This window comes from Takifugu flavidus, chromosome 10 (genome assembly GCF_003711565.1).
Source record: "Takifugu flavidus isolate HTHZ2018 chromosome 10, ASM371156v2, whole genome shotgun sequence".
NCBI classification, from domain to species: Eukaryota; Metazoa; Chordata; class Actinopteri; order Tetraodontiformes; family Tetraodontidae; genus Takifugu; species Takifugu flavidus.
The window spans coordinates 3,125,039-3,141,868 of record NC_079529.1 but is presented as its reverse complement, the minus strand read 5'-3'; the positions used below and the strand labels follow the sequence as shown (position 1 = coordinate 3,141,868).

The 16,830-nt window shown below is 42.3% G+C and overlaps 4 protein-coding genes across 10 annotated transcripts; 3 read left to right on the top strand and 1 right to left on the bottom strand.

The window, feature by feature from the left end:
* Positions 1-1,989: 1,989 nt before the first annotated feature.
* On the bottom strand, positions 1,990-5,903 carry trip13 (thyroid hormone receptor interactor 13). 4 transcript variants are annotated; one of them, XM_057046295.1, is made up of 14 exons: positions 5,756-5,903; positions 5,423-5,543; positions 5,082-5,232; positions 4,871-4,997; positions 4,710-4,765; positions 4,552-4,642; positions 4,398-4,470; positions 4,247-4,310; positions 4,079-4,165; positions 3,862-3,968; positions 3,553-3,706; positions 3,248-3,360; positions 3,087-3,156; positions 1,990-3,008 (listed from the first exon to the last, which is right to left on the bottom strand). In XM_057046295.1, the coding sequence occupies exons 2-14, from the start codon at positions 5,494-5,496 to the stop codon at positions 2,913-2,915; spliced, it is 1,263 nt and encodes a 420-aa protein (XP_056902275.1). In that variant the 5' UTR covers positions 5,497-5,543; positions 5,756-5,903; the 3' UTR covers positions 1,990-2,912. The 4 variants fall into 4 exon arrangements, with proteins under 4 accessions (XP_056902275.1, XP_056902278.1, XP_056902276.1 ...); XM_057046298.1 differs by having other exon boundaries at positions 5,423-5,498; positions 5,756-5,898; XM_057046296.1 differs by having other exon boundaries at positions 5,423-5,506; positions 5,756-5,896.
* Positions 5,904-6,465: 562 nt separating this feature from the next.
* mrpl32 (mitochondrial ribosomal protein L32) lies at positions 6,466-7,572 on the top strand. Its single transcript, XM_057046303.1, has 3 exons — positions 6,466-6,641; positions 6,764-6,936; positions 7,222-7,572. Exons 1-3 carry the CDS (start codon positions 6,548-6,550, stop codon positions 7,471-7,473), a joined length of 519 nt encoding a protein of 172 aa, XP_056902283.1. The 5' UTR covers positions 6,466-6,547; the 3' UTR covers positions 7,474-7,572.
* A 486-nt stretch (positions 7,573-8,058) lies between these two features.
* brd9 (bromodomain containing 9) lies at positions 8,059-12,950 on the top strand. Of its 3 annotated transcripts, none has more exons than XM_057045004.1 (17): positions 8,059-8,286; positions 8,707-8,927; positions 9,017-9,139; positions 9,214-9,352; positions 9,470-9,527; positions 9,741-9,885; positions 9,988-10,098; positions 10,241-10,428; positions 10,534-10,666; positions 10,799-10,874; positions 10,993-11,088; positions 11,192-11,324; positions 11,408-11,519; positions 11,955-12,011; positions 12,074-12,179; positions 12,287-12,457; positions 12,688-12,950. In XM_057045004.1, exons 1-17 carry the CDS (start codon positions 8,238-8,240, stop codon positions 12,780-12,782), a joined length of 2,013 nt encoding a protein of 670 aa, XP_056900984.1. In that variant the 5' UTR covers positions 8,059-8,237; the 3' UTR covers positions 12,783-12,950. The 3 variants fall into 3 exon arrangements, with proteins under 3 accessions (XP_056900984.1, XP_056900983.1, XP_056900985.1); XM_057045003.1 differs by having other exon boundaries at positions 12,059-12,179; XM_057045005.1 differs by lacking the exon at positions 8,059-8,286 and adding an exon at positions 8,372-8,501 and having other exon boundaries at positions 12,059-12,179.
* A 471-nt stretch (positions 12,951-13,421) lies between these two features.
* On the top strand, positions 13,422-15,989 carry zdhhc11 (zinc finger DHHC-type containing 11). 2 transcript variants are annotated; one of them, XM_057045014.1, is made up of 7 exons: positions 13,423-13,728; positions 14,248-14,466; positions 14,820-14,998; positions 15,074-15,175; positions 15,407-15,531; positions 15,634-15,787; positions 15,865-15,989. In XM_057045014.1, the coding sequence occupies exons 2-7, from the start codon at positions 14,248-14,250 to the stop codon at positions 15,869-15,871; spliced, it is 786 nt and encodes a 261-aa protein (XP_056900994.1). In that variant the 5' UTR covers positions 13,423-13,728; the 3' UTR covers positions 15,872-15,989. The 2 variants fall into 2 exon arrangements, 1 of the variants encoding a protein (XP_056900994.1); XR_008952320.1 differs by lacking the exon at positions 15,865-15,989 and having other exon boundaries at positions 13,422-13,728; positions 15,306-15,531; positions 15,634-15,658.
* Positions 15,990-16,830: the final 841 nt, after the last annotated feature.

Sequence of the window (16,830 nt, the reverse complement as noted above, 5' to 3'; positions counted from 1 at the left end):
CTCTGTCAGCAAGTGATTTATGTTTTGTCAGACTAAAATAAATAGTAATGTGTGATATTATTTTGCACATCATATTCCTTTCTGCATTTACTTTACTAGTTTCTTCAATTCACCACTGGTTAGATTCCAATTTGTCTGCTGCAGTTCAACTGGAGCTCCTTTCCTGCTTGTTTATTCTAATATCTTACATTTTGGATTCATAATCTAAATATCTGATGATAGCAGCTCACAGCCCTGTTGATAATAATTATATGGTCTCTAACTCTCAAATTTCCTAATGTATTCTTTATAGGCAGAGTAGCTTAAGAACAATTTTGTTCAGGAGTGAACATCAGGAAGAACATTTTGTTCTGGAACCTTCCTGTTATTAAAAGTATTTACATTTTCATTTGGAGAGGTGACGAAAAGCAGCCTGCTGCCCACGCTGCATACTCATCTACAGCATGATGAAAACATGGGTTTGAAGTCACTGTTGTGCAAACACTGCACTGCCTGTGATGAAGGAAAAACAAAGAGTCCTTTAACTTTTGTAGTGCTTCTATAATTAGAAACAGAGCTGGTTACTTATTGCATTTAGTATTTTTACATTTGTATTTGTCCTCTTATCTTATTCCCCTAATTCTTACAGTATTAGAAATGTTGATTCTCTTTGGCAGAACCAATTTCCTCCCCTGGTTTAATAAAGTTTATTAATTTATCAGCTGGAGTGTGAACTAAACCCTTTTCTTATCTGTTGCCACATAGAGTGAGAAAGGTTTGCCAGGAGGAATTTAACCAGCACCTTTCCCCTGCTACCAAATAGAGAAGCAGGCCTGTCCCAGAATACCACCATGAACTGGGAGAACACCCAGTACTGCCTTCCTGTTTGACCCTCTGTTAGCAGGATGAGGACACTTACATGTTTCAGTGGTGAAAGATGAAAATGATTTGATCCCTCAAACACTAATTATTAAGCAGGACACGTGTCCGCTTCCTGGTCCATTTCAAGGACCAGCCCACTTGCATATGGACAAAAGAAACCTCAACACGGACAAGAGGAGAACAGACAAGAGGCAGGGAGCGTTAAAGTCGGCGTTCAGCCAGATGAAAGTTGGAGCTGGATTTATCATCAAAGGCCGTCACATGGATGAAGAACTGGAAAGCCGGCACACAGGCTTTGTGTTTCTGGAGAGGACACGGCTCATCATCCCCGCAGAACTCCCTTTTTGATGTAATATAAACTCCTGAAGACTAAACCCTGAGACATTTATAAAATTAGTTCAGCGGTCAAACAATTAGAGTAATTATTGCCGCACTGAGTGATATTCTGTCGCTTTCAGCACTGAACAGCAAAAAGGGGACTTTTTTTGTTTTCAAACTGCCTGAAACATTGATACACTGTGGAACAATAAGGCTTTTGGCTTTTCTTCTTCCTCCGTCTTGATTGCTTTTTAAAAGCTGCCAGGTTCTGGATCAACAACAGTCAAAGAGAAAATGCCTCCAGACAGAGCAATTATGGTCTTTACCGCGCCCTGTTTTGCAGCGCTCCTTTCCCATTTCGCTTCTCTCTACTTTGTGATTCCACTCATCTTCTGCAGTATAAAATCAGTGGAATTTATCAGTCGATACAGCAAATAATGACTTCTGGAATAAAATGTGCAAATCCAAATGAAATAGGTGTTTAACATTCAGGAGCAGCTTTGAAGTGCAGGGGGAGGGAAGCCCAGGCACAAACAAAAGGCACATTGTCTTAAACCGGTCGGCGACAAGCAGAGCAAACACACAACGTGACGAGGACACACAGACAATAGATGAGCTTCCTGCTTGTGTGTCTAACAATATTTCAAATGCCACTTGTCCGTGATGCTAATGCCAAAGACGCGACGCAATCGGTGTGCACCTGTGCATAGGATCGTTGTAAGAAGGCCTGCCCTTAAAAAGGCAGCACTTCCTGCTTTATGGCATTGACATTTCTGGATCAGCAGGTATTAAAATAAACCTGGGACTGTCTGAAGGTCATCTGCAGTCTGGTTTTATTAGTCTGGGCATTTGTTTTAATGCCCTTAGTGTGATGTCACAGTGCACATCTCAAAGAACACACGAACATAAATCAAAGTTTACTTACTGTGCCACAATGCCTGCACGCCCCCTAGCGGTGACTCAAGGGAGTATTTTATCATCGCACCATGCAGTTGGTTTTTAAATAATATTGTAAACAAAATAGTTACAATGAACATATAAACACAATATTTGATATTGGCATGTGAAGTATGATATTCTAATTTTAAAACATGCAAACATTATACACAAAAAAACATGCTTTAAGGGTGAGTTCTTACTTTTTTTGGGGGGGGGGGGGGGGGACATTTTCCAACAGTCTTCTCTTAAGATCCTCAAACTGGACAAATGCCAGTGAGAAAGAAAGTTACAGTATATTAGAAGTTAACAAAACCATTTAAAATAAAACTCTAAATTATCTTCCTTTTTCTGCAACATTATCCATTTCTCTTGTTTTTCTTTAAGCCATTTTTATACTTTAATCCAGCGAATAGTTTGATAGCAATGTGGGGGGGGGAAGCAAAAGTGTTGCTAGTAAAAAAAAAAGCACAACAAAAAGCAAGTGTAATAAGGGTTAAAGCTTAACTTTGGTTGCTTTTTAAAAAGAACTTTTAAACATAAGTCAACAACTGTATAAACTGCCTGTTTGAACATGAGATTTCAGCCAGCAAAGCTGCAGCACCAAGAAATTAACCTGAATAAAAGTTATGTTAATATTTGTTAATACTAGCCACAATGTTCAAGAACGTGCTGCCAGCAAGTAAACCTCCTTGGCCGCATAGTTTCTTATCTATCTGTGGTTTTCCACATTATGAACAAATAAGACCTGAACTGGAGAACATTCATTTGTCAGCCTTTAGGGCACCGCAGGAAGTTCAAACACAGTTGACCAGGTTCGCTTTTTCTTCCTTTTGTGCATCAACAGCTTGGTTCATAGCCTCCAGAAACTGTGCAAGGGTCACCGTCATTGTCTGCAGGCAAACAGAGTGTATTTTTAGAACTACGAGCCATCTTTTCCATCAGTCTTCAATGCAAAAGTAAACATGTACCTTTACAAACAGCGCATGGGCCAGAAACGGTAGCTTCCTGAGGGCTCTCCCACTCAAACCTTTGCTTTTTCTAGGAGTGAAGAGAGAAGCAACGTGTAAACCTCGGATTCTTTTCATTTTGGATGTTGTAGAGTGGGGAAAGTTTGAGATTCATTACTCACACGGCGATATGCCTCAGGATCAAGCTGTGTGCGGACACCTCGCTCTCTGCAAAGCCCATCGTCTCAAGCTCAAATATGGTGAAGAGCTGCTCGCGGGGGTAGATGATCTTACACTGCGCGCACATATTTTTATGTATTTTAATAAATATTTGTACTCAACCCGTCTTGAATAAGTCAAAGCTGGCCATAAGCATAGGCAACATTGTATGTAGCCCCAGAGCTATGTAGGCAAACTTCACCAGCCCCACAAATGAGCGTGGAGTGGAATTTTGGATTTACACAGTGGTTAAATCAGCAACGTTCACCTTCATGAGCTCATCCAGACAGGAGAGGTAAATGCTGTATATGCCGTTCACAGAGGGGGGTCCGATATACTGCTTGATGTCAGCTCTGTCCACAAATGCCAAGTCAATCTTCTCCGTCACGTTGGACGTTGTTAGGATCACGACATTGGAATGTCTGGAATACGGACGCAAAAGGTTGTAAATACATCCGACACATCCGGATTCAGAAATATGAGCAATTTAAAAGCAGCTGAGGGGGATCACAAGAGTGTGAAAAGGACTTCTGACATCATACTGTGTGTTACACAGAGAAGATGACTGTTTACCGACCGTTTGATCTGATCCAGCTGAGTGAGGACGGAGTTGACCACACGGATGGCGTCAGACGGTTCCGTTCCAGCCTGGCAGGCCTTCCTGGCTGCCGTTAGACTCTCCACCTGCCAACCAGGGAACAGTTTCATCAAAAGAACAGCAGCTCTTCATTGAGCTCCTCAAGAAGCACACAAGGAAGAGAAATCGATGGTGTAATGTGTCTGGCATAAATTACCTCATCGATCAGAACAAAAACAATAGCGTCTTTGTCGTCAATCAGCTGCTGGATCTTTTGAAACATCTTTGTCACCAGTTTACCACTCTGTGAGAAACAGGATCAGTTACAAGGACCAGTAGAGGATCCTTAAAATGAGCAATACAGTATAAAAACAGACAGGCGAACCTCTGAAAACCACTTGGAGAACAAGCTGTGGCTGTTGATCTCCACAAACTGGCCGTAAGCATACCTGCAGTGAGACAAGGGCAATTTTGAGATTATAAATGCTGGAGCAGCAACTGATGGAGCATTATCTCTCAGATTAGGGTTGTCATACCGGTTTGACAGTCGGATAGACAGCTTCTGCGCGAGTGCTTTGCACAGTGACGTCTTCCCTGTGCCTGGGGGTCCTGAAGGCACAGTAATAAAGACACGTGAACCTAAGCCCCACAAAATTAGGAAACAATGAGATATTCACAGGAGCCATTTACCATGAAGCAGCACCACCCGGTTCCAGGAAATCAGGTTGCTGTCCACGTTTTTGTCAGAGAAGAAAATGGTCGTCGTAACGTAATCCAACAGCTGCAGGAAAAGAAAATCAATGTGAAGTCCAACAGCATAAAGTGACCTCAATAGTCTTCAGCTTTACCTTTGTTTTTACATTCCCCTCATAGACCAGACTCTCCCAAATCCCATTAAATTCAGCTTTAGGAAAGAAAAAAAAAGATTTTGGTTACACAACTATGAAGTTTTAATTGAAGCCTCAGAACACTCCTGCTTATTTTAACGCATTCTCCTCTGCAGTGTTACCTGCCGGCAGCATCCAGTGGCTGGCTGCCGTCAGCTCCTCATCCTCCTCCAGAGCGAGCAAGCTGGGTCCATCTTCATTCAGGGTGAATATGTGAACAGAAAGTGAGCAGTTCCCCAGGTCTAGAGGCTGAATTCAGAACCAAGTTAAACGGATGACAGGTTTAAGCACTACTTATTTCTTTAAAAAACAAAAACACATTTGGTGCATTACAATTCGCCCAAGATCAGCCAGAAATACAGAATCGACGTGTTTCTGTAGAAACTCCTCATCAAACTCTGTCCATCTGTAAGTTCCAAACACCATGCTGTGGCGCTTCAGAAGAGCGAGAACATGTGTCCTGATGTCAGACCCTGCAGCCGTGCTGAAAAATAAACCAGAAAGACACCTGAATTCCCTGATAATACAATAATGGGCCTGTCTTTTATAAGCATTACTTCATGGACACTGTGCTCGTGTTAAACTCTTTTAAAGTGCTTCTGAATTTTCTGCAGCTGCGCTCATTTCTGCAGTTTGAGCCAAAATGCACAACCGTCGCTGCATTTATTACTTACCTACAGCTTTTTACACAGACTTCAACGTGGATTAAAGGTTTTTGGTTCCCCACTTCCAGTATTTCACCATCCATTCCTGGAAAACTGCCGATATTCCAACAAGAAAGGCTTCAAAGAAAAACTTCAGATAGAAAGGGAGGATTAGTGTTTCAATCGAGGCTATTTATCTGTCCGGATATAAATGGAGGATTTAAAACTTACATCGACAAGAGGAAATTTAGCTTGTGCACATCAAGTATACGGTGATCGAGCTAACTTAGCTAATACTGCTAACGTCAACATTTCTTAGCAAGAGTAAGTCTGCTAAACTTACAAAGCTAAAACACTACTTACCATATACCAGATCTGTTATCTAATACACTCTAGGAAAGGTACCAAACATCTGTCGTCTACCGGCCTGTCAGTCTTCACACTCGAATTTAGCGCGTTGATTTCTTCCGCTTCTTCTTTTGGCTCGTCCACAACCGCGGATGTGCTCGTACCGCCACCTACCGGTGGAGGCCTGGTGTAATAAGTGTAAATAAATGGCGCCAAGCTTTTCTCAATAGGTGCATCAAACAGAATCAACATTTTAGAATTTTGGAACGAAGAAAATATAGCAGCAGACAATTTATCATAGCCTTTTTCAACAAGGCCGCGTTAAAGTATTATCAAGTATCTGCAGTTCCACCAGCAGCACAGGCTGATGCTACAACCATCAGCCTATTTTTCCCTGCAAAATATTTTTGAAACTCTCATTAAATGATTTTCTTTCACGGTTGTAATGGTTAAATATACTTCAAACCAATATGTACATGTTAATATTGCCTGTTAGGAACGACATTGTACAGTGACACCGTAAATGCGGAACCAAAAGTATATTTGTTTCGCAAAATAGAATGTAATTGAAATATCTACGAATATAAAAACACAAATATTTTGAGAGGATTGAAACCTGGCAATGTCTTAAAATAACATTGCGTTACTACGTAATTCATATCAGTAGATGGCAGCAAACCGAAGAAAAGCGACTCACGAAAAAGAAGAAGTTTGTCGTCGCGCTTTGATGACGCGTCGGTCTCAGTGACCGTGAGCCCTTTGACATGGTGGAAGCATAAGGATTCGAGCGTACACCTGATAACAACCATGAATATCGCCACAGTGGTTCACAGACTCCGATGGTCTCTGCTCCGCATTGAAGAACGACTCCTGCAGGCGGCTGGACTGGACAGACAGTTAGGTAAGTTTACTGACTGTTGCTAACAATTGAAACAAGCCCCTGACGTTGAAACAACAGCATCGATGTGCTGGCATACGTCTTGTCATTCTATTTTCAATCTTTTGAAACGTGTGTGCGTGTAGTTCCAGCCTTGGCAGTAAACGGCCCAGGACTCCTGCCGCAGCCCCCAAATGAAGATGAGCAGCCACCCGGATTCTTGGACAGCATTTTATGGATGGCAGTACCGAAGAAGAGAAGGACTATAGAAGTTAACCGCACCAGGAGGAGAGCTAAAGAAAAACTCCTTAAAGTCCAGGTAGAATTCCTGAGGTTCTACAACCTTAGATCAATAATTGTCCTCAAAATCAATTTTAAAATGTCTTTTAAAATGCACATTAACAAAAATATATTAAATCATAATGATCATGACGGTCAACTATACGAGGCTTTAATAATGGATCAAATCCTTTTGGAGCCCATGGGCAGTTTTAGATTGCATACAGCTCACTTTTAAAGAAAAGGTTTCCATTTTTACTCAAATAACATTTGTAGTGCAAGATCTTCTTTACACAATCTGTTGTTTGTCAATTTTTTTTTTCAGACCAACATTGAGCCGTGTCCAGAGTGCGGCCATCTCAAACAGAAACACATCTTGTGTGGCTTCTGTTACGCTAAGGTTTGCAAAGAAACCACCCTGATTCGCCAGCAAATCATTGCAACAGAGGGTGGTCCACTGAGAGCTCCAGCCACGGAGACGGTTCTAATATATGAGGGGGAGACACCAAGAGAGACTGACAAAGACAAGCGGATCGTGGAGCTTCCTAGGAAGAGGCCTGCCTGGTTCAGCTCATAATACTGTTCTAACAAGGCATGGGGTATTTTTCAGTAGGCGTGTTTTCAAAAAGTGGAATGTGTGATGTAATATTTGTGTAACAATACATTTGAAAACATGGTTGTCCTTGTCTCTTTTAAATCAAATTTGTTGTTAGCAATTGTAGCGATGCAACTGTGATGAAACCTTTTTATTACAGCTCAAAAGGCCTTGTCTGTTCTGCTAATGAGTCTGGAGAAGGAGAGGGTACAAGAGGGGAGTTTTGGGTGAAAAGGTGATGAGGTGGTCTAAGGATATGAGAGTGTTTAATCAGTATTCTATACACTAGGGAAGCATCCAAGTTCATGTGAGTATTGTCACGAACTGGAAACAGCAGAGAATGCTTTTGATATTCAGCCAGTATAGTGAGGAAAGCAAAATGATAGATGGAGTGAGGGAACTGGGAAAGGTGGATAGTGATGAAAAGAACATTTTGAGCTTTGTAGATTGTTCAGGTGGGAAGACAATTGTGGGGGGGGGTGTTTTTGTAAAAAAAAAAAGTATTTTTATTTTAATTTTAATTTTAATTTTTTTTTACCTGTGCTGGGCTGTCAATAAGGATATACAGATAAATAAATGAGAGAGAGGACCAGAAGGTGGCAGCAATGCATCAACTTGGACGCCAACAGAAGAAGAAGGAGACGGAAGTACGTCATGTGCATTTTTTATGTACATCCGATTCCCTGACGAGCATCCTTCTATTGATAAGCTGTTCTTCCAACAAATCTGAACCTGATTAAATTGCTATGGGAAAAAAGCACAAAAAACATAAGCCGGAATGGAGGACTGTGGATGGTACTCAATGACTACTTTATTATTCACTATTGCAGCATTTCTTTTTCCTTCCCGCTGCTTTGTTTATTTAACTAGCTTAACATGGCTGACTAGACTGGCAAATGGAGCAGGTTTCTTTAGCTTTGCGTAAAGATCCGCCAGCGTTGTACTCATCATTGCTCTCGTTTATGCTGTTGGCAATTCCGATAAGAAGTCTAGAAAATGTTGATTAACGTGTATGTTTTTGTTGTCTTCGCTTGACCTGACTTGAGGCTATCTGATGTATTTATGGCAAAGCTAGAGAGCAACGTGTTTTCTCACACATTAGCCAGATCTAGTAATGCTATTAGTTTGGGCTTTGTTTTTTGTTACACCTGCAACACTTTCACGTTCAAAGAAAGCAGATTGTAAGTATCCCTGTGTTGTTTGTTTTGGGTCTAGACTATGAAGACAAGGCGCTTGAGAAACCGTTGAAGCTTGTGCTCAAAGTGGGAGGGAGTGAGGTGACTGAACTGTCTGGTTCGGGCCATGATTCCAGCTACTACGATGACAGATCGGACCATGAACGCGAACGCCACAAAGAGAAGAAGAAAAAGAAGAAGAAGAAGTCTGAAAAGGATAAAGACAAATATGTGGATGATGAGGAGAGAAGGCGTCGTAAGGTTTGTTGGGAAAAGTCTGCAAGTTTCTCAGTGCTGTGGACTTCTTTTTGTTGAAATTTTTTGCAAAGAAATATATTTTTCTCAACTAGGAAGAAAAGAGGAAGAAGAGAGAACGAGAACAGAATGAATCAGAAGCAGCAGCTACTACATCTGCCACCGGTGTGCCTGTTGAACCCTTCACATTGTCCAAAACTATAAGTATATCATTAGAGGTGAGTGAAAACGGTCAACTAGGATCATCTGCACTTACAATCTTTTATAATGAGCTGGCTCATTATCTTATTAGCCAGAAGAGAAGAAAAAGAAGAAAGACAGAGATAGAGATTTTGAGATAGAACCTGAAGTGGAGGAGTTTCGACCCAATATGAAGGTGGAAATAGAACAATCGGGAGACAGACCGGTGCGAGCATGTAGGACACAACAAGGTAAAAATATCTGTGTGTCTGTGCAAGTGCAGTGTCTGTTTTGCAGCAAGTAAAAATGCTATTTGTTAATTGCATTTGTGTTGTTTTGTGCAAATTTTTTATGTTTTTCCAACGCAGAGAACGAATCGACCCCACGTCAGCAACTGCTGGAACACTTTTTGAGGCAACTGCAGAGGTCAGGAAGCCGAATTCTTTCTAAATACATTAACTTGACCCAGCATACTTCACAGCTCTTTAATGAGCCTTGATACTCAGTGATGGTCGTCAAGTTATATTTTATAGTTATTTCCTCGTTTTTGTAGGTGCAGCAGCTTTTAATTCAGTCACCTTTAGGCTTTTCATAGTTGAAGCCATTTTTAACAACAATTGTGCATCCTCATTTTTCCAGGAAAGATCCACATGGATTCTTTGCCTTTCCTGTAACGGAAGCAATTGCTCCGGGTTACTCAACATTTATCAAGCATCCTATGGACTTCAGCACCATGAAAGACAAGATTATAAACAATGAATACAATACAGTTACAGAATTTAAGGTGGGTATTCAATTTTACAACACTGTGATGTGTGCAAGTAAAGCTCTTATCTATTCCTAAAGCTCTCTCTTACACCTCCCTGAATCACTTTCTAACCTTCAGGCGGACTTTAAGCTGATGTGTGACAATGCCACGGTGTACAACCGACCAGAAACTGTTTACTACAAAGCTGCCAAAAAACTGCTTCACACGGGATTCAAGATGATGAGCAAGGTAAAACTATAAAGTAGAGAAATCATGTGGTTCTTTTTAAATTCTAGCAAGTGAGACCCAGTAAAACACAGTAGAACCATCCTTGTTAGCTGGCCTATGACTTTTCCTTCATATGCTTACTGTCTATTGCTTATATCTATAGGAGCGGCTGTTGGCCCTGAAGCGCAGCATGTCGTTCATGCAGGATATGGACTACACCCAGCAGGTTGCCATTTTGGGAGACGAAGACCTGACAGCAGATATCCCACCTCCAGAGATAATCCCCCTCCCAGTGGAATCAGCCAAGAAGTCCAAGAAACAGCCAGTCAAAGTCATGAAGGAAGTCATCAGGTATTTCTGATGTTTGGCATCAATACCTTTAGTAAAAGAATTCATGGGATTTGTTTTGAGCACCCGATGTTAAAACCAAACACCACTCTACCTCCTATCTCTCAGTTATTTGTATGAACCAGAGGGAAATGCTTGCAGCGTGACTGACAGCACAGCAGAAGAGCACGTTCTCGCTCTTGTTGAACATTCAGCCGATGAAGCTCGGGATCGGATCAACAGATACATGCCGAGCTCCAAGGTTCTCACTAATCTTATATCAGTACACACACGCCAGTCTTTTACACAAACATCACATTTCTTCCACCTTTTGTTAGATGAGTAAGCAGGGGTAGTATGGCTTTTATTTACTTTGTGTAATCTGTGTTTTCAGATTGGTCACTTGCGTAAAGAGACAGATGGCTCTCTCCTTTATACTGTTGTAAATCAACTTGATCCTGATGCAGAAGGTCGGTTATCTTTGTGTAATTTACTAAAAACCTTTAATAGCCCAGTCTTATAACTTCTGCATGTATATTTAGCATCCGTGACATCTCTAAAGAAGTGAATTCTTCTTGAATTTTGCAGAAGAGGAGACTCACAAAGTAGACCTGAGTTCGCTGTCTAATAAGCTTCTTCCTGGATTAACGACACTCGGATTCAAGGATGACAGGAGACATAAAGGTACACCAAAATGCTCATGTTTGTTGTGCCATGCGATTCACGCCGAATCCCCAAGTTTACCTGTTCAGAACACTCAGCATTGTTTTTGTGTTGGGTTCTATAGTCACGTTCCTCAGCAGTGCCTACAACGTCCAGACCCTTCAAAACAACTCGGTCTTTCCTGACCTGCAGTCTGATGAGATTGACATGCTCTACTCGGCCTACGGCGATGAAACAGGCGTGCAGTGTGCCCTCAGGTATGAAGAGAATCTTTCCTTGTGTTAAATTCTTGAGCTAAAATCTGCAGGCTATTTTGAATTTTCTTTTTTTTCACCCTCAGCTTGCAGGAGTTTGTTAAAGGCTGCGGAAGCATCACCAAGCGTTGGGTGGATGAACTCCTAGACAAAATGACTGCGAGCGACCACCTTAAAGCTGCCTCCCAAATCCGAGAGGTATTTGACCATGTACTTATAGTGTAAGAATCTCCTGCACCTGTGTACATGCACTAATAACACACACGAAAACAATTGCTTATGAATTGTTTTGCCATAAAGCAACAGCTGAATCATTTCTAGCACATACCGGTATCCTAAAGGCTATAGTGACAAGAGTCCAGAACCGTTAATGTAGTGCGAATGAGAAAACCTTTGTCAGCAGCTTATGCTCTCTTAACGGAGGAAGAGAACAAGCAGAAACAGCTGCAGCTGTGATGTTAAATCGGGAACTACACACCCCAGGTACATAACTGTCATGCGTTATGTTCTGCAAGTTGGATTGTTGTAAATAAAATGCACATTCCTGATGTGCAGATGCCATCATGTTTTTGTTTAAAAAGGCCCAAGAGTTTTACCAAATAAACCTGTTTCTGTGTTTTTTTTGTATTTCAGAAAAGAAACATGGTGGCCAAACCCGATGAGGCCAATTCCAGTGTGTGTGACATGCAGGTTGGTTGTTAAATGCGATGTTTTATCCATTTTCTCCTTTATTTAAGCGTATTTCCGTACAGATGTCTGATGGTACAGGCCTGGGAGACAGTGGCTCAGTGCTAGACTTCATGTCTATGAAGAACTACCCTGACATGTCTCTGGATATATCCATGCTCAACTCATTAGGTAATAATGGTTGAATTTTTTGGTGTTAATGTTAAGGTCACATACACATTGGGGTAAATAATTAAATCAGACTCATAATAATCAGACTCTTCATCTTTACTCATTAGGGAAAACAGTGAAAAAAGAGCCGGGGCACGAGGAGGGCCAGCAGCACTTTGATGACACGGACAAACTCCTGCAGGAGTTCCAGGAGGCTCAGGTTGACAGAGTCGGCTCCAGACCATCATCAAACCTGTCATCGCTGTCCAATGCTTCAGAGAGAGACCAGCATCACTTAGGTAAAAAACGAGAGCAGCTTTAATTTCATAGTTATGTCAGACCAAAACAAAGGCCTGTTTTTAAAAATGAATGTGAAAAAAAATATATATATATATTATATATCAGACCAAATGCAGTAATTGTACAAAATCCATGAATAGTTCCTAACCTCCAATGTATTTCCTACAATATTTCCTCTGCTTTCCTTGAACTGTAACCTCATAAGAGCTATATTTCCATTACCCCACAGGGAGTCCGTCACACCTGGGTGACCAGTCGGAAATGGTTCATGATCCTTATGAGTTCCTGCAGTCTCCAGAGCCAGAGAATACACCCAACAGCTGACCACAACACACTGCCTTTTAAACCTGGTTTTATCCCTGTGTTCGCTCGTATACTTATATTAAGTGTGTGTGGACTTTTTTTTTTAATATATGTGATTATGAGTTGTGTAATTGTATGGATTTGAATATGAGTCCAAAACCTAAAACAAAATAAACATTTTCATCTGTATTTATAACTGGTTGTGGTTCAACAGGCACATAAACAAGGCTCTCACTTGTAGAATGGGTTTGAAAAAAGCAATTTTAACGTCCTCTGGATGTAAAAATACAATGACTTTGTAAAAGTTGTGCAGCTTTGAATCAGTGTTTTTATCGGTGTCAGAGAAAGTAGGGAAGTGAAAACAGAATACATATAGCATGTAGTTACACAAAAATCATTAGCATAACAAAGAGAGTGTTTTTTTTAACTTTAGAAAGCAGAAGTACTGAACCTTCTGCAGTTCCTGTTGAACACTCAGAAGTTGTAATGAAAACGTTGCACTTAAAAGATTGCATTTAACTCTGGGGGAAAAAAACAAGATAACCGTGAAGAGTCACTACAGACGTGCACACAGCTGCGGGACAGACTAACAGATAAGCGGGTGCATGTGACTAATCAGTCGCTGAAGCGTTATCAATGAAAAGGTATCTCTGAAAGCTGCGCATGCGCGGCAGGGCCGTTTCCATGGCGCCCCGCCGACCTGCTGAGTGAGTTGATTCTTCAACTTCTTCTGACTCGGCTCCTCCGACGACGCAACCCGAGCACATTTGTCCAGTTTATCCATGTTTACCAGCGCCTGATGCCCGCTTTGACCATGTTATTTCGGCGCCGTGTGCTCAGAATATCGTCGTGCTTTTGTTTATTGGATCTTTTTACCGAAACACCTGCTCGCCTGAAAAACTAATGGTTTATAAAGGGATGGAAACCCGGCTTTGCGTGTAAAAAGGGACGTAGTGTTGCGTTCAAGGTCAGTAATTCATCTTTTAGACTATCGCCTAAAGTCTGGTTTGTGAATTTAACGCAGAATCTCCTCATCGCTTTAGATTTTTCATGAGTGATCAAATTAATCATCCATAAATGTACTGTTTAAAGGTGGATGAATGGTTTTCATAAATTAATCGAACTTTGGCTGCATAACATTTGTGTCATGCATAAAAACATGTGATTTTCTTTTTCTTTTTTTAAACCTTTTGCCACTCAGGGGAGATTGACCCTTGAGTAACCCTGACTCTGGATCAGATTAGAAGTTTACTCAGGGCATTATGAATAACACTCCTTGTTTATTTGTTTGTTTGTTTGATTTAAAAAAAAAATCACTTTTCAAGGTTTGCTGACACAAATTCAACGGTTGTGTAGTGAGCATCTAGAAATAACCAAGTGTGGATCTTCTCCGGCTCCACTATCGCCATCAGCGGCTCATTTTCATAACTCATTTCCTGAGCAAATGTGGCCTCGCCGCAGTAAAAATGGCCTGTGCTGCTTCTAGATGAGCTGCTGCAGTCGGAGACTGAGACGGACGTCTCCCGTGGACTCCATCAGCAGGACCGAACTCATTCTTTCCAAGCCCCCTCGGATAAACGGCTGGTCGTGGCCCCTTCAGCCTTTCCAGGTGTTGGGCTGGCTCCTGTACGGCTACCTGGCCATAGTCAGCTTCGGCATCTACATCCCTCTCCTGCCTCTGCCGTGGAACCATCTGGTCTCTGCTGTATCCTTGACTGCGGAGCTGGGGCTTCGCCACAGCTGTTAAATTGGAGTGTAAACATTAGTGTTGTTTGTACTCCCGCTGAAGACAAGGATTTTGTTGTCTGTGCGATGTAGTCCTGCTGCACAAGCTGGCTCTGTGTCTGCAGCCTCTTATTAAGCTGGAGACATAATCGCTGGCGGTTTTGTCACAGGTTCAACGCTGCCTTACATTAGCATAAAGCTTTATTCAGCCATGCGAGCAGCTGACTTACACAGAACTGTCTCTCGCACACAGGGGCCGTTTGTGTGCAGCCTTTAGCCGTCTCTCCTCCGTCTGCTCTTTTGCACGACTTTTCCTTGAGTCTCCACGTGCAGCTGACTGCTTTGGCTTTTATCGTGCACTTTTTCACCCATATTGCGGCTGCGACTATAGACCCAGCCGACGCCAGCGTGAGGGCCAAGCAGAACTACTCCAGTCCGATGCCACTTTACGACCGATCGAAACAAGCACACGTCATTCAGGACCTGCGCTGCTATCTGTGTGACATCAAAGTGTACGTCACCAAAGCCCCAGCATTGGTATCGTTCATCGATCATCGCCATAATAACAATCCTTTTTTAAAATTCAGTGGCCCCAAAGTGAAGCACTGCGGCGTTTGCAACAAGTGTGTGGAAGACTTTGATCACCACTGTAAATGGCTGAATAACTGCGTGGGCGGGAGAAACTACTGGTGAGGTGATCTCCTGTCAGTCCTCTATGGTGCTGGTCATCAACCCAGTCCACCAAGGCCTGCAACCCAACCCGGTTTTCTGTCCTACGCTAACACATGGGAGTCATTTGCTGTGTTTTGTATCCGGTAGGACAGAAAACCTGGCTGGGTTGCAGGCTTTGCTGGAATGGGTTGATGATCCTGGCCGGGAGCGTCATGGCTAAAATGATGTACGCATCTTCCGTCCCCCAGGTGCTTCTTTGCTGCGCTGTCTTCTGCAACACTTGGAGTCCTACTGCTTGTCATTGTCCTAATGTTCATATTCATCCAGCATTACCTGCATCCAGAGAGCCTTCGGACCGCTCCCCAGTTTGGCTGTAAGCTGTCTGATCAATCGCTTCAGTCTGATTAAATCAAAGCCGTATAACTGTATCCTGCATATTAGCCGTATAACCTCTGCTGGACCGTTTTTTTCATAGCGCTCTTGGGAAACGACACCTGGCTTATGTTCATACCTTTAACGCCGATCAAGACTAGTTCGGCTGCTCTCCTCATTTTAGCCTTCATCACAGTAATACTGGGCGTCATCTCCCTCCTGCTGCTCCTTCACCTGCTGGGTTTCCACCTCTACCTGTGTAAGAGACACCATGATGCATTTTCCCCTCCTCCCACGGACATGAATTCTCATGCAATTCCTTCTGGATTAACAGTTCATAAAGGCATCAGCACATATGAATATATTAAGCTGCAGCGCCAGAAAGGTTCCAGGAACCCAGATGCAGAGGAAGGAAATCCAAAGGGTGCTAAAAACAACATCAAGGTTCCACAGGTGGACACAGCCTATTAGCGGTAGTGCCTTTTTTAATCATTCAGCCTGTATAATTGTAATTTTTTCCATTTAAGGATAATGGCACCATTGACTGTGAACTGGCGCAGCGGTCCAGGTACGGCCATCGGACGACTCTTCTCAGTGATTAAAGCTTGAAGATGTGGACGACTTATTCCTCCTTCTTTTATTTCAGCAGCACTTGTAATTTTGAAGATAGGGGCCCATTTTCCAGCCACATCTCTGAGTCCATATGCACAGAGGTATGCCTGTTCACACGTATCGCCTTTAAAAATCAACCTGGGTGTGTTTAGTCACCATCTGTTCCATCCCAGTCAAATGAAGTCAAAGAACATGAGAATGGTTTCCAGTATGTGACAGAACACCCAGCAGTAAAGACAAAAAGTGAGTATTTGAGTGGACTTTTCACTGTTGCCCATTGCTTATCTGTGCTTTTAATTCATAAAGATAAGCTCTGACTGCATCACCTGGTCTTTGAGTGGGTTGAATGGGGATAGTTTGGGATTCTAAATGGGTTATAGACAGATTTTGGGATTAAAGGTGGTTATTTCTGATGAGTATTTCTCCCTGATGTGTTTCTTTCTTGACCTTAAAGGGAAATTGAGTGACATCAAAAGCTGGAGGAGCGAGCAGGACGGCGAGTCCCAGAGTGCCAGTGTGAAGTCTGCAGACAGCATTCCTAATGTGCAGGACCCACTGGGAAGCTCGGTGATGACGCCAGAAGACCGGTAACCGACTACCGATCAGTCTGAGCTGCTGCGTTGGTCGAGTAAATGTTGCTGTAACTGAGCCACACAGTGACAAATGATGGTGACCCACCTGAAAATGC